Below are 14,951 nucleotides of genomic sequence, written 5' to 3'. Positions count from 1 at the left end.
GCAAGGTTTTAAAATTAGGGGAAAAAAAGAATATTACAGTGCTTCAAAAAATAAAAAATTGAATATATTTCATTATACCAGTCCTTAGATGTAGTGGCTTCATTGGTTTTCATTTTGCCAGCAACACAGGGGTTTATTTACTAAAGCTAGGCTTTAGCAATAAAACCTGAATTGTGACTAATTTTGCCCTCTCTAGCTTTAGTAAATATACCCTACACTGTCCTTGGAAGGCAGCACTCACCTCCTGTACTGAATTTATGGTGGTGTTGTGACTAGGGCTACAACAGATTATTTTCATAATCAATTAGTTGGCGGAATTTTGTTTCGATTAATCGGATAAAAACCTTAAAAAAAAAAAAAAAATTTAAGTGGAGTATAGTTTAGTGAATATGTAAATATTAAAAAAATAGATTATTGACTATCTATATGCAGTGGTATATATAAACAGCCAGGTATATGGTTAGGGAAAAAAATATGTAATCCACTCTGAGAATAAAGGGTCGTACACACTATAAATAATATTAAAAAATACTCCGCTATAATTAAAAAGCATAAGAACTGAACTCAAATCCAGTCCTATGAAATAAACAATATTAAAAAGATTTGCATCTTCTATAAGGATTCATAAATACCAGCTAGTTTATTTTGGTCACTAAGGTTTTTGCATTTTGGGCATTTTATTTTTGTGGTTTCATATTCATTTCATTTTGGTTTTCATATTCGATTTTATTCCTTATTAATGCATTTCCTGGGTGGCATGGGTTATAACCTCATCGTGAGGGTTAATTCTTATGGAGCATGTGGACCTTTGTAAATATTGTTTATTTAATAGGCCTGGATTTAGGTCCAGTTCATGTGCTTTTTTAATTATAGCAGAGTATGATTTTCGAGGATTCATATTAACATTTGACTCTGCAATATTTTGAATTATTAAGCCCCTGTTTATATTTCTATAAATATTAATGTCCTTTATCTCCCATATGACCACTAGATGGCAATCACCCATGGGTAGTATAAACATCCTGGTGATTCAATTGGGCGCAGAGGGTAATCTCCTATTCCATGCTTTGCATTACTATTGGTGACTGTCTGGATCCTCCCGAGGGTTTGCCTATTAACTGCATAGTGACGTTGTGCGTCTATTGCCCCTTATGACGTCATTTATAATGAAGTGCATAGGGCAGAGCTAGGACATATGATGCAGTAATCACCAAGCATGCGTGGCCATTTTGGGTACTGGCGAGTGGAGCTGTTTCATGTAACTGCATCGTATGTGCTCGTAAACTACTGCCATTATGCAAGTGCAATATTTTAGATTCAAATACATGTTTTATACTGGATTACGCTATGGTCTGTTTTCAGTTTTAAAAACATGGAATATAATCTGGCAGACTAAAGGCCCGTACACACGTACCGATTTTCGGCTGTAAATATTCGGCCAACGTCCGATCGGCCGATTGTCGGCTTGTTAGTATGATGCTTCCGACAACCGACTGCGACTGGTGTGCATGCTATAAAATTTTTGTAGGCCAACAAAGAACGGCCGATTGTTCGTCAGTTAGTACAGATTTTGGCCGACAAAAAGCAGATGAGCAAGACTGGGCATGCTCAGAGAAGAAAAAACATGGAAAGTTAACCATCACATGACATCACTTCTGAAGTCGGTTGTTGTTGGCCGACAAAATTCGTGTGCAGTCTTTAGCACTTTTCAACCAACACGACAGCACTGGACAAAAGACGGCCGATCGTTCGGCCGACAATCGGTACGTGTGTACGGGGCTTAAGTCGGAGGTCTGACAGAGGACCTGCCTGGAGCTGAGAGCACCTTCCATACCAACAAGGAGAAGGCCATTGTTGTTCTACTATGTGCACTATTTTGACCACCTGAATCACTTCCGGAACCACCTGCCCTATATACTGCAGCAGGGGCGGCCTGGCTGCGCAAAATCATGTACATGATTGTGTGCAGGAGATGTCGGGGAGCGCCCCCATTACTAGTAAAAACAAAAAATAAATAAAAAGTCCATAAATCAATCAGTTTGTAGACGCTATAACTTTTGTGCAAACCAATTAGTATACACTTTTTTTTTTACCAAGAATATGTAGCAGAATACATATTGGCCTAAAATGCAATTTTTTTTTTTTTTTTTTTTTTTTTAATTGGGAATGGTTTTATAGCAGAAAATAAAAAAAAAACTTTTTTTTCATTTATAGCCAAAAAAAAAAAAAAAAAACCCACAGCAGATTGGATCAAATATCACCAAAGGAAAGAGCTATTTGTGGGGGGAAAAAAAGAAAAAAAAAAAAAAAAAAAACACCACATCAAGTTTATATGGGTACAGCGTCACAGGACCGTGCAATTGTCAGTTAAAGTAACGCAGTGCTGTATCTCAAAAATGGTATGGTCATTAAGGGGGTAAAACCTTCCGGAGCTAAAGTGGTAAAGGGGGTCAAAACCATCTGGTAAGCCCCCTACCTTCCAGCACAAGGTGGAGTGACCTTTCCTAGAGGGCTTTTTTTAGGCTATGCACACACTTTCTTCCCGGGTGATGTTCCCCACTAATATATAAAACTGTAATATTGGCTGGTTGATAAGACTGTTTCTATTTAATTTAAAAAAGGACTGTTTCTGGGCTTAATCTCTTCTAATCTTTTCTTTTTTTTTGGGGGGGGGGGGGGGGGGATTGTTATCTACAAATTGAATACATTTTCACAGCACTGTCATATTTTTACGCACTTTTTTGGGATTATATTAACTGGGGAATGCTTTTTTTTTTCTTTTATTTACGTTTCACACTGGATGAACTCTTATAGCACTACTGTATTTGTATTGTATTTTATGTTGCTTCAATAAAGTAATCCTGTGTGTCCGGAATGTTGCTTTTCTGTGGGAGTTGTATTATGCTCAGAGATGTACAGTGGGTACGAAAAGTATTCAGACCCCCTTAAATTTTTCACTCTGTTATATTGCAGCCATTTGCTAAAATCATTTAAGTTCATTCTTCTTCCTCATGAATGTACACATAGCACCCCATACTGACAGAAAAACACAGAATTGTTGACATTGTTGCAATTTATTAAAAAAGAAAAACTGAAATATCACATGGTCCTAAGTATTCGGACCCTTTGCTGTGATACTCATATTTAACTCAGGTGCTTTCCATTTCTTCTGATCATCCTTGAGATGGTTCTACACCTTCATTTGAGTCCAGCTGTGTTTGATTATACTGATTGGACTTGATTAGGAAAGCCACACACCTGTCTATAGAAGACCTTCCAGATCACAATGCATGTCAGAGCAAATGAGAATCATGAGGTCAAAGGAACTGCCTGAAGAGCTCAGAGACAGAATTGTGGCAAGGCAAAGATCTGGCCAAGGTTAAAAAAAAGATTTCTGCTGCACTTAAGGTTCCTAAGAGCACAGTGGCCTCCATAATCCTCAAATGGAAGACGTTTGGGACGACCAGAACCCTTCCTAGAGCTGGCCGTCCGGCCAAACTGAGCTATCGGGGGAGAAGAGCCTTGGTGAGAGAGGTAAAGAAGAACCCAAAGATCACTGTGGCTGAGCTCCAGAGATGCAGTCAGGAGATGGGAGAAAGTTGTAGAAAGTCAACCATCACTGCAGCCCTCCACCAGTCGGGGCTTTATGGCAGAGTGGCACGACGGAAGCCTCTCCTCAGTGTAAGACACATGAAAGCCCGCATGGAGTTTGCTAAAAAAAACACCTGAAGGACTCCAAGATGGTGAGAAATAAGATTCTCTGGTCTGATGAGACCAAAATAGAACTTTTTGGCCTTAATTCTAAGCGGTATGTGTGGAAAAAAACAGGCACTGCTCATCACCTGTCCAATACAGTCCCAACAGTGAAGCATGGTGGTGGCAGCATCATGCTGTGGGGGTGTTTTTCAGCTGCAGGGACAGGACGACTGGTTGCAATCGAGGGAAAGATGAATGCGGCCAAGAACAGGGATATCCTGGACAAAAACCTTCTCCAGAGTGCTCTGGACCTCAGACTGGGCCGAAGGTTTACCTTCCAACAAGACAATGACCCTAAGCACACAGCTAAAATAACAAAGGAGTGGCTTCACAACAACTCCGTGACTGTTCTTGAATGGCCCAGCCAGAGCCCTGACTTAAACCCAATTGAGCATCTCTGGAGAGACCTAAAAATGGCTGTCCACCAACGTTTACCATCCAACCTGACAGAACTGGAGAGGATCTGCAAGGAGGAATGGCAGAGGATCCCCAAATCCAGGTGTGAAAGACTTGTTGCATCTTTCCCAAAAAGACTCCTGGCTGTATTAGATCAAAAGGGGGCTTCTACTAAATACTGAGCAAAGGGTCTAAATACTTAGGACCATGTGATATTTCAGTTTTTCTTTTTTAATAAATCTGCAACAATGTCAACAATTCTGTGTTTCTGTCAGTATGGGGTGCTATGTGTACATTCATGAGGAAGAAGAATGAACTTAAATGATTTTAGCATATGGCTGCAATATAACAAAGAGTGAAAAATTTAAGGGGGTTTGAATACTTTTCGTACCCACTGTATAGTAACTAAGTAGAACTACTTCACTACTGTACTTAAGTACTGAAAGGCGGTATCTGTACTTTCCTAGAGTAGAATTTTTTTCTCCTACTTCCACTTTTACTTCACTAAATTTTTCAATGATTTCAATACTTCTACTCCAATATTTTTTTGTTGTGCTGCATAGTTACTCATTACAATTATAAAAATTACCACAGCCAGAACAGTAGTTGGCAGGTTTCATGAAGCTCAAAACATGTGTATTATCAGCGCATACGAAAATAAAAGCTACTGTATGTATAAATAAAAGCTGCATTTGAAATAATAAAAAACAATATGATGTTCAAACTTTTGACTTTTTTTCTTTAATAACTACATAACACTTGTACTTTAACTTTCAGTACTTGAGTAGCAATTTTTTTTCAAAACTACTGGTACTTTTACTTTCAGTACTTGAGTAGAAAAATTAAAAAAAAAAAAAAAAAAAAACTACTAGCAATACTTAAGTACAAAAAATGTTGAATACTTTAGTACTTCTACTCAAGTCACTTTTTGATCGAGCACTTGTACTTTTACTCAAGTATGGGTTTCGAGTACTTTATACAACTCTGATTATGCTTTAATAAGGAATTGCATTTTTTTAAGATGACATTGTGTTGCCAACATATTATGTACTTCTGTATTCTACAGACTCTCTTAAATACCCATGAAAAGGCTACAAATCAAAATATAAGAAGTCCAAAAACAAAAAAACATTCGCAAAGTAAAAATGTCATATTTATTAAACACATTACACTATACAAAGATTTTTTGTTTTGCATAAATAAGGTGGTTACGGCTTCAGCCTCTCAGACTTCGATTATGGATTGTAATGTTTGAGGTTTCGGTTGTCAAAATGCATAAACTGTAAAACTGCTTATACCTTCTGATATCATAACACATAGGATGCCATAAGTGGCATTATAGTCCAAATAAAAACCCCACAGAGGTCTCTTTAACAAACAGGTTTGTCAGTATCTGTACTTTGTTGAGTAATCCTTAGGAGACACCACCAGACCTCTGCCTTTCCTAGCACCACGATAAACAGTTTCCACAATGTCAATCATTTCCTGCTTGTCTTCCATCGCCCAGTTTATCTTGTTATTATTACCTGTCCCCAAATCAATCATTATGTGCTTGTTCCTGTTAGAAGGAAAAACACAAAATAACCATGTAAAATCACAGCCAACATATACACATTCCAATATCAAATGGCAAGATGAAGGATGCATAAACACATTTATGTGACTTTGGTACAACCACAACCTCCATTGCTTCCACCATAATATGAATATTGAACTGCTAGGTCTATCTTCAGCTGCTTAAAGTGATAATAAAGGATTTTTTAACAAACATGTCATACTTACCTGCTCTGTGTAGTGGGTTAGGACAGAGCAGCTCCGATCCTCCCTTATTAGGGGCCTCTGCCGCCGCTGCTCCTGGCTTCTCGCCCCCATAGCGCTTGCTATGGGGGCACTCAATCCGGGGTCGTGCTTTGTGTGTCCTTTGACACAAACACAGTGCAGTTCGGTTCCACTCCCCATTGCTGCCTCTTTGTCCAGTGAGGAGAAAGAGGCTGCTCTCGGACACAGCGCTGGATCGATATTGGGCTCAGATAAGTGGAGAAGTGTAAGGTTTTGCACTTGGGGACTAAAAACATAAAAGCACAATACACGTTAGGAGGGGAACCCTTGGGGGAATCAAAAATGGAGAAGGATCTGGGAGTCTTGGTTGATGATAGATTAGGCAACAGCATGCAATGTCAAGCGGCAGCTGCCAAAGCCAGCAGAATATTGGCATGCATAAAGAAAGGGATGTATTCCAGAGATAAGACTATAATCCTTCCACTTTATAAAACTCTGGTCCGACCGCATCTGGAGTATTCTGTCCAGTTCTGGTCGCCAGTCCTCAGGAGGGATGTGTTGGAGCTGGAGAGAGTCCAGAGAAGGGCAACTAAACTAATTAGGGGATTGGAGGACCTTGACTATGAAGAGCGTCTACAATCGCTCGATTTATTCTCCCTGGAGAAGAGACGTCTGAGGGGGGACATGATAGCAATTTATAAATATCTTAATGGGGATCCCAGCTTAGAAAAAAAGCTGTTCATTCGAAGGGATTGCATGAGGACTCGAGGGCATACAATGCGATTAGAGGAGAAGCGTTTTAACCTCAGGCAACGTGGGGGGTTCTTTACTGTTAGGGCTACAAGATTGTGGAATTCTCTACCACAAGAGGTGGTTTCTGCGGGTAGTATGGTGGCTTTCAAAAGACTCTTAGACTTACATCTCAAGGATCAGAACATTCAGGGGTATGTGAGATGATTACAGCCACACACACCTACACAGGTTGAACTGGATGGACTATTGTCTTTATTCAACCTCACCTACTATGTAACTATGTAATAAGTATTACGGTAGAACACAGAGGGTTTTTCCCCTAATGTGTTTTTTTTTTTGGGGTAACAAGAGGATCCTGTTCCCTTAACCACTCCAGCTCCGGAAGGTTTTACCCCCTTAAAGACCAGGCCATTTTTTTTGCGATACGGCACTGCTTTGCTTTAATTTGCAATTGCGTGGGCGTGCAACACTGTACCCAAATAAAATTGATGTCTTTTTTTACCCCCACACAAATAGCCTTTTCTTTTGATGGTATTTGATCACCTCTGTGGTTTTTATTTTTTGCGCTATAAACAAAAAAAGACTGACAATTTTGAAAACAAAAAAAAAAAAAAAAAAAATTTTTACTTTCTGCTATAAAACATTCCCAATAAAAAAAAAAAATAAAAAAAAATGTTTTAGTCAATTTAGGCCAATAGGTTATCTGCTACATATTTTTGCTAAAAAAATTCCTAATAAGTGTATGTTGATTGGTTTGTGCAAAAGTTAAAGTTATAGCGTCTACAAACCATGGGATAGATTTTTGGCATTTTTTTTTAATTGTTTTTACTGGTAATGGCGACAATCAGCGATTTATAGCAGGGACTGCGACATTGCAGTGGATAAATCGGACGCTAAGTGCCAGTTTTTGGGGACCAGTGACACCAATACAGTGATCAGTGCTAAAAAAAAAATCAAATAGAATTCACCGTTACTGTATAAATGACACTGGCAAGGAAGGGGTTAAATCTAAGGGTGATCAAGGGGTTAAGTGTGCTCCTGGGGAGTGCCTTCTAACTGTGGGGGGATGGATGTGCTAGAGGAAAAGGCTCTCAATTTTCCTCTGTGACAGAACAGTTGTCTGCCTTGTTTACATAGACAGACGGCCGTTCTGTCATTCTCCTGCACGATCGCGGGGGGCCGGTGGCCATTGGGGACACCGGACCCATTGGTTGGCCCCTGCTGTGTACAATTAGAGCAGAATCGGCGTGCGCCCCTCGAGAACCCCTGCACAAAATCAGGTACCTATACGTGATGTTGCGCAGCCGGGCCGCCCTGCCATAGTACATATACAGTGGGTGGTCCAGAAGAGGTTAAAGAAGGTTATACAGCACAGTGCTTGTACTGTGTAACTTGGCCCTCTGTATCACCATAAATACCTGGCTGATCCTGCCTGGCTATACCCTTCCCGCTGTAAATGGACTACGGTGTATCATGGCTGCTGAGACCTGACAACATAGTCAGTTTACGTGCATCCCTCATCCGCAGCTCTCCTCTCTGTTCTCCTGTGTCCTCCTTTCCTCTCCCCTCCCTGCCTGTTGGCCCCGTCCATTCCACGATCCTCCCCTCCTGCTGCTCTCATATCTATACTATTATCATGCCATCCCCTCTGTTATAGAACGCTGTGTGCCTGTGTTTGTGCTATATAAAACAAATAGCTCATGTGACTCCTCAGCTCTTTCTCCTTCCCATCAGCGGGAGTGCTCAGCCCCACCCACTATAGCTGTCAGCTGGGCAGAGGAGACACTCAGAGATGAGTATATATTTTTTTTTTTTATTATATAGCACAGGCACTGAGACACATAGTGTTAAATAACAGAGGGGATGACACAATCATAGTATAGTGGGTTAACAACCACGTTAATGCCTTGTTACTTAAAGTGTTTGTTACCCTAAAAAAAAAAAAAATAAATAAATAGAGATCCTGTTTCCTTATAGCAGGTTAAACAGCACAGTGCTTGTGCTGTCTACCCTGCCCCTCTGGAAACTAAAAAACCTGGCTGATCCTGCCACTTCCTGCATCCCTCTCTGTGTGCTGACCACGATAATCATGGCTGCTAAGCCCCGACTACCGTGGTCTGCCTGCGTGCCTCCTATCCCCCATCCTCTGCCCCTTCCCCTCCATACCTGTCAGCTCAGAAGTCTGTGTAACTGCACCCCCCCCTTTAATAAAGTAAAATGTCACTGCCAGCCCCTCCCTTTTAGGCTCCCATCCTGCACCTAGAGCCTATCCCCTTCTTTCCTCTTTTTGGGGGTCACTCTAGAGCTGCACGATTCTGGCCAAAATGAGAATCACGATTTTTTAGCTTGGAATAAAGATCACGATTCTCTCACGATTCTCTGTGTAACAAAAAAAAAATTGGGATAACTTTACTGTTACGTTTTTTTTTTTTTATTCATTAAAGTTTATTAATTGCGTTTGAAAGACTGCTGCGCAAATACAGTGTGACATTAAATATTACAACAATCGCCATTTTATTCTGTAGGGTCTCTGCTAAAAAAATATATAAAATGTTTGGGGGTTCTAAGTACTTTTCTAGCAAAAAAAAACTGATTTACCTTGCAAGCAACAAGTGTCAGAGAAAGGTCTAGTCTTTAAGAGTTAAACTTCCTTTCTCCCTGGCAGAGGGAAGGAAAAGATACAATGTAATCATTTTGTTTATAGTTACTGGGAGACTTAATGCTGATAGGCGTTTGCGGGAGGAAAGATACAATGTAATCATTTTGTTTATAGTTACTGGGAGTTTTCCACAGCTGTTTTCTCTGTTCCCTCAGCTATGCAAAGAATAGAGAATATGTCAGGTTTAGATCGTCAGGGGGGGTGAATCGAGATCGCGATTTTCATACGATTAATCGTGCAGCTCTAGGTCACTCCCAACATTGAAATTGATACTTGGGGATGTCGGTACCTTTATTATTAATAATGTTTATCACAAACACTACTCCCTTCTCTTTGTCCTCTCTGGGTCAGTTGATAGCCTCCCACGGCTTCCAATACCATCTCTACGCTGACGATACCCAAATCCATTTATCCACCCCTCAGCTCTCTCCCTCAGTCTCCTCATGTATCACTAATTTACTATCAGATATATCGGTCTGGATGTCTCACCACTTCCTCTTACTCAATCCATCCAAAACCAAGCTTATAATTTTTCCTCCACCACGTGTCCCTTCCCCTGATTTCTCCGTCATTATCGATGGCATTACTATCAGCCCATCTCCGCATGCCAAGGTCTTAGGTCCTGGACTCTGAACTCTCCTTCAAACCCCACATTCAATCGCTGTCCAAATCTTGCTGCCTCAGCCTCCGCAACATCTCCAAGATACGCCCCTTTCTAACCAAAGACACAACAAAGCTCCTAGTTCACTCCCTGGTCATTTCGCGCCTCGACTACTGCAATTCTCCTCATTGGCTTACCTCTACACAGGCTATCCCCCCTTCAATCCATCATGAATGCTGCCGCCAGACTCATCAACCTTACCAATCGCTCAGTGTCCGCTGCTCCTCTCTGTCAAGCCCTCCACTGGCTTCCGCTCACCCAACCAATTAAATTCAAAATACTAACAACATCTTACAAAGCAATCCACAGTTTAGCCCCTAGCTAAATCACTAGCCTAGTCTCAAAATACCAACCTAATCGCTCTCTTCGTTCTTCTCAAAACCTCCTTCTCTCTAGCTCACTCGTCACCTCCTCCCATGCTCGCCTCCAGGACTTTTCCAGAGCCTCTCCAATCCTAGGAACTCCTTACCCTTATCTGTCCGATTATCTCCTACTCTATTAGCTTTTAGGAGATCTCTGAAAACCCTCCTTTTCAGAGAAGCCTATCCTACCCACACTTAACAAATACACCTCCATTTTCTCCATCAGCCCATCCCCCACGGTTATTGCCTTTTGTTTCACTTGACCCTCCCTTCTAGATTGCAAGCTCTAACGAGCAGGGCCCTCTAATTCCTCCTGTTTTGAACTGTTATGCAACTGTATTGTCTTCCCTCATATTTTAAAGCGCTGCGCAAACTGTTGGCGCTATATAAATCCTGTATTATTATTATTATTATAATAATAATAATAATAATAATAATAATAATAATACTACTGTGGGGCTAGGTTACAAGACACTGTGCAGACACACTAAGGTTTATTTACTAAAGCTGGAGAGTGCAAAATCAGGCTCACTTCTGCATAGAAACCAATCATCTTCTGACCTCAGGTTGTTTAATTAAGCTCTGGCAATAAAACCTGGAAGCCGATTGCTTTCTATGCAGAAGTGGGCCTGATTTTGCCCTTGCCAGCTTCAATAAATAAACCCCACTGTGTGCCCGCATTCTATAGTCTGTACAGCCTTAGGCAAGATGCAGACTGTGCTTGAGCAGGGAGCATGTTCAAGAGGCAGGCTGTGATTGGGAGGAGGTGTGTGCCAAAGGCAGGGTGTGTTGGTCAGGGGGTATGGTGGCTGAACAAACTACCAAATACAGGTATGCCATGTGTCTGCACAGTGTCCTGTAACTCTGACTGGCCAGTCAAAGGATGAAAACTAACCACAGAAGAACAGATCAGCATCTGTGCTTTTTGTGTTCAATTTAGATCAAGGAAGAAATGTGACTGGCAGGATCAACCAGGAACTTCAGATGGAAGAAGTACATGAAATTAATAGAGTCTCTGATTTATAAAATACATATGTGTAAACACACATTTAGAAGAAAAAAAAAATTCAGGGTAACGTACACTTTAAAGACCGGTCATTGCAACAAAACGGCTGGTAAGCACACATTGTTCTCAATGGACCTATTCAGCACTGTGCCCACATTGTCACTGACCACTCCCTGTAACTGCTTACAATCAGGACCTGGTGGGAATGACTCCCGATCACTGGGACAGCCAGTCAAACTGCTCACGTTTGGGGGCCTGCCTACCAACCTCTAGCATTACAAGTTCTTTAAAGGGCGGCTAGAATTGGTCGCGATAAAAAGGTTTTAAACCCAAAAACAAAAATGTAATGCATTACCAATCCTTAAATGTGGTGGCTGCATTCATTTTCTCTTTATTGGTCTTTTACCCCTTCATTTCACCTGGTGATCTAACGCTTCCTGTCTTAAGGTGTCTTCACTCCACTGGAGGAGCTTATCTGAACATGCATGTAACAATTCAAAATACAGGTAACTATGAAATACCTACCTGAAGAAGAACATGACTGTACATGGATCATACAACTCATACATCTTGTTAAAATCAGGTACTTCCGTTATATCCACAAGATAAATCACAGCAAAGTTTTTTACCTGGCGAAAAAAAAAAAAAAAATTAAAAATATTCCAATAAGAATGTACAAAAGTTTACAAATGTCCCTTCTCGAGAACGTATACTTCTATTTGGTCACCTCAGGCATCCCACTATGAGGACTGTGAATTAAACTACAGACATCAGATGCAGACTTAAGTCTGGTACACACTTCTAGTTTTTTTTTCCGTTTAACCTAGCAGGGCTGAAAAAAAAAAAAAAAAAAAAAATTGACAGCTTAGGAGAACCCGCTGTGCGAACTATCCGATGTTAGTACAGTGATCTTCCCCGCTGTGCTATTGTGTTCTGATAGGAGGGTTATGCCCCTTCGATAGAAGCCGACTGGCCGTCTTCTGTTGGACCAGCTGCAGTACACACAGGCCGAATGTCGGACGGTTTCTACTGAACCGGCCGATGTCACCAGACATTCGGCTCATGTGTACTAGGCTTTAGGTCCCATTCATGGGCATCCAAGGCCTATCATTTACATGTAATCACTTCATGAGCAATGACATGCTAGTAGCTGTGTACAGCTGTGAGAGCTATCAGCCTTCAACTGTTTCAAAGACGTTTCCTGTCTGCAGCTGATCGCAGGTAACCCCTACTGGGTTTCCCTTATCTAATCGCAAACGGTCCCATCCACAATTGTGAATGGGGCCTAAAGGAGCTTTCAGTTGTCTAGGCTGCACAGTGCTGAGCAGGCTTCATGTATTGTGCTACTTTTCTCGGAAAACCCGTACTTCAGCCTGTAAAAAGGCATTAGGCATAGTCACTGGGGCTTATATAGAAGTCAGTAAATTTGACTTTCGTCAAATATTCACTGGTGAATAATCACTGCCATTGAAAACACATACACCAAGAAAATTCACATGCAGTGAAGGTTTTTAGAATGTCAGCATCAATGCCTTAAGGCCCGTACACACGATAAGAAATTCGGAAGGGAAATTTCGGCCGACGACTCATCTGCCGTTTTTCGGATTGTTAGTATGGTGCTTTTGACAGCCGACTCCGACTTTTCGGCTGACAAAATCCTGATGTGCAGGCATTAAAATTTTTGTCCTCCGTCAACACACGTCCGATTTTTGTCTCATTAGTACAGATTTAGACGGGGAAAAATCTTATGAGCAAGACTAGGCATGCTCAGAGATGAAAGAACACATAGAAAGCAATCCAACACATGACATCACTTCTGAAGTAGAATTCTGTCGTACAGGAAAATTCGTATGAAAATAACCTCTTCACTTTCCACATCAGACTAGCATGCCACAAAAAACAGACGACAGATCGTTCGATAATCTTATCGTGTGTACGGGGCTTTAGGCCCCTTTCATACATACGGTCCGTTCAGATCCGTCTGTCAGTTTTTCAGGCAGATCTGAACGGATGCCCCATGCATCTCTATGGTGCAGCGGATGTCAGCGGAGACATGTCCGCTGACATCCGATCCGGTCCGTCAAATCCGGACGGATGGAAACCCTATTTTACATCTGTCTGAAAAACTAAAAAGTGAACCCATAGGCAAAACCGTTTTCTGATTTTTGGATAGAGTGGAGAAGGGTTAGACCCCCTGTCAAGTTTTTAATCACCATCTCCCCAATGGTGAGAATTACCCCAAAAAGAGGGAAAGAGGGAAAAAGGCAAAGTTTTAGCATTTTCCCCGCAAAAAAATTAAAGTTGAACCACTGGAATAGCAAATAATGTCTACAAGAGGCATGTGTATTCTGCTTTGATTCTTGGTGTGCTTTGTGTATTTTTTTTTTTTTCAGATCTGTGCAGCAATCCAGTGTGAAACTTTACCTCTGTGCAGAGTTTCTTATAATAAAGACCAATCACTGCTGATCTCTCTGTGTGTCAGGGGTATAGTCTTGTATCCACACCCATCCTGCACATTTCTGCAGGCAGCCTGTAGTGGGTGAACCTGCTGGGTCCCCCCCCACAGCTCTGCTCGCTGCACATGTACAGAACAGTGATGATATTTCCACAACTTTTACAATAGTGTAATCCAAAAAATTATATTGCGCTATCTTAAAATATAAAAATGAGCAGCTAACACCAATCACTAGACCAAAAAGTGATAAACAATACAAAAAAAGGAAAAATGTGTAGCGCTAAAAAATGAGTAAATGTCCGACAAAATAGAAAGTCCAATTGAACCAGCAATAAAAGTGCATAAATGATGATAAGAAAAATTCAATCATAAGCCTTTGGTTATTGAGGAATAGATTTCAATGAAATTTTCCACTCTTGGAGTTCAATTTGAATGGGAAATCTTCCAATGGGGACACCTGTTCTGAAGATGGATGCAACCACAGGTTGCAGGAAAGAATTTAGCACAATTCCCCCATCAACACAAACAGGGAAATTCCTCCTGCCAAGCAATTGTCTGCTCCCAGCGGGGGAAACCGCCCCCACCGGTAAAAGACCGTGATTATTGATAGCCGCTATAGCAGCCATTAGCGATAATCGCAAGCAAAATCCAGCACCCAAATTAGTTGATGGATCAACTTGGTACATTCAGCCTACCCACACATGGTTGGAATCTTGGCTGGTTCAGCAGGAATCGGCTGAGATTCCAACCGTCTATGACCAGCCTTAGTCAGTTTTTTTTTTTTTTTTGCCAACTGTCTCCACTGAGGCAATTTCTCCTCATTCCTTTTCCTGGTGGGGCTAGGAAGTGTTGAGAAATCTCCCCAATGGCAACACAGATGCACAGCCCAGATACCACAGCGTTCTATTTCAATGCAGCAGTCTGAATTGAAGTCCTTAATTCTATGTTTACCTTCTCAGCTATGCTGTACAAAACTTCATCCATTTTCATACATGTTGGATCCCAATCATGCCCAAAGCGAATTACTAGCACACGATCTTCCTCGGAAAGGATGGCCTGGTCAACCTGCCAGCCATTATGCAAATGAGGTAGCATGTACGACATTTTGACAGATTATATTTACT

General features: G+C 41.2%; 1 protein-coding gene across 1 annotated transcript; it reads right to left on the bottom strand.

Annotated features, from left to right (window-relative positions):
* Nucleotides 1-5,410: 5,410 nt before the first annotated feature.
* TXNL4A (thioredoxin like 4A) lies at nucleotides 5,411-14,951 on the bottom strand. Its single transcript, XM_082258200.1, has 3 exons — nucleotides 14,779-14,951; nucleotides 11,898-12,001; nucleotides 5,411-5,710 (listed from the first exon to the last, which is right to left on the bottom strand). Exons 1-3 carry the CDS (start codon nucleotides 14,929-14,931, stop codon nucleotides 5,539-5,541), a joined length of 429 nt encoding a protein of 142 aa, XP_082114326.1. The 5' UTR covers nucleotides 14,932-14,951; the 3' UTR covers nucleotides 5,411-5,538.

The sequence above is a fragment of the Pelophylax lessonae genome (assembly GCF_965119305.1).
Source record: "Pelophylax lessonae genome assembly, chromosome: 5".
In the NCBI taxonomy this organism is placed as follows: Eukaryota; Metazoa; Chordata; class Amphibia; order Anura; family Ranidae; genus Pelophylax; species Pelophylax lessonae.
Note: the sequence above shows the minus strand (reverse complement) of the source record. Positions and strands in the feature narration are given on the sequence as shown.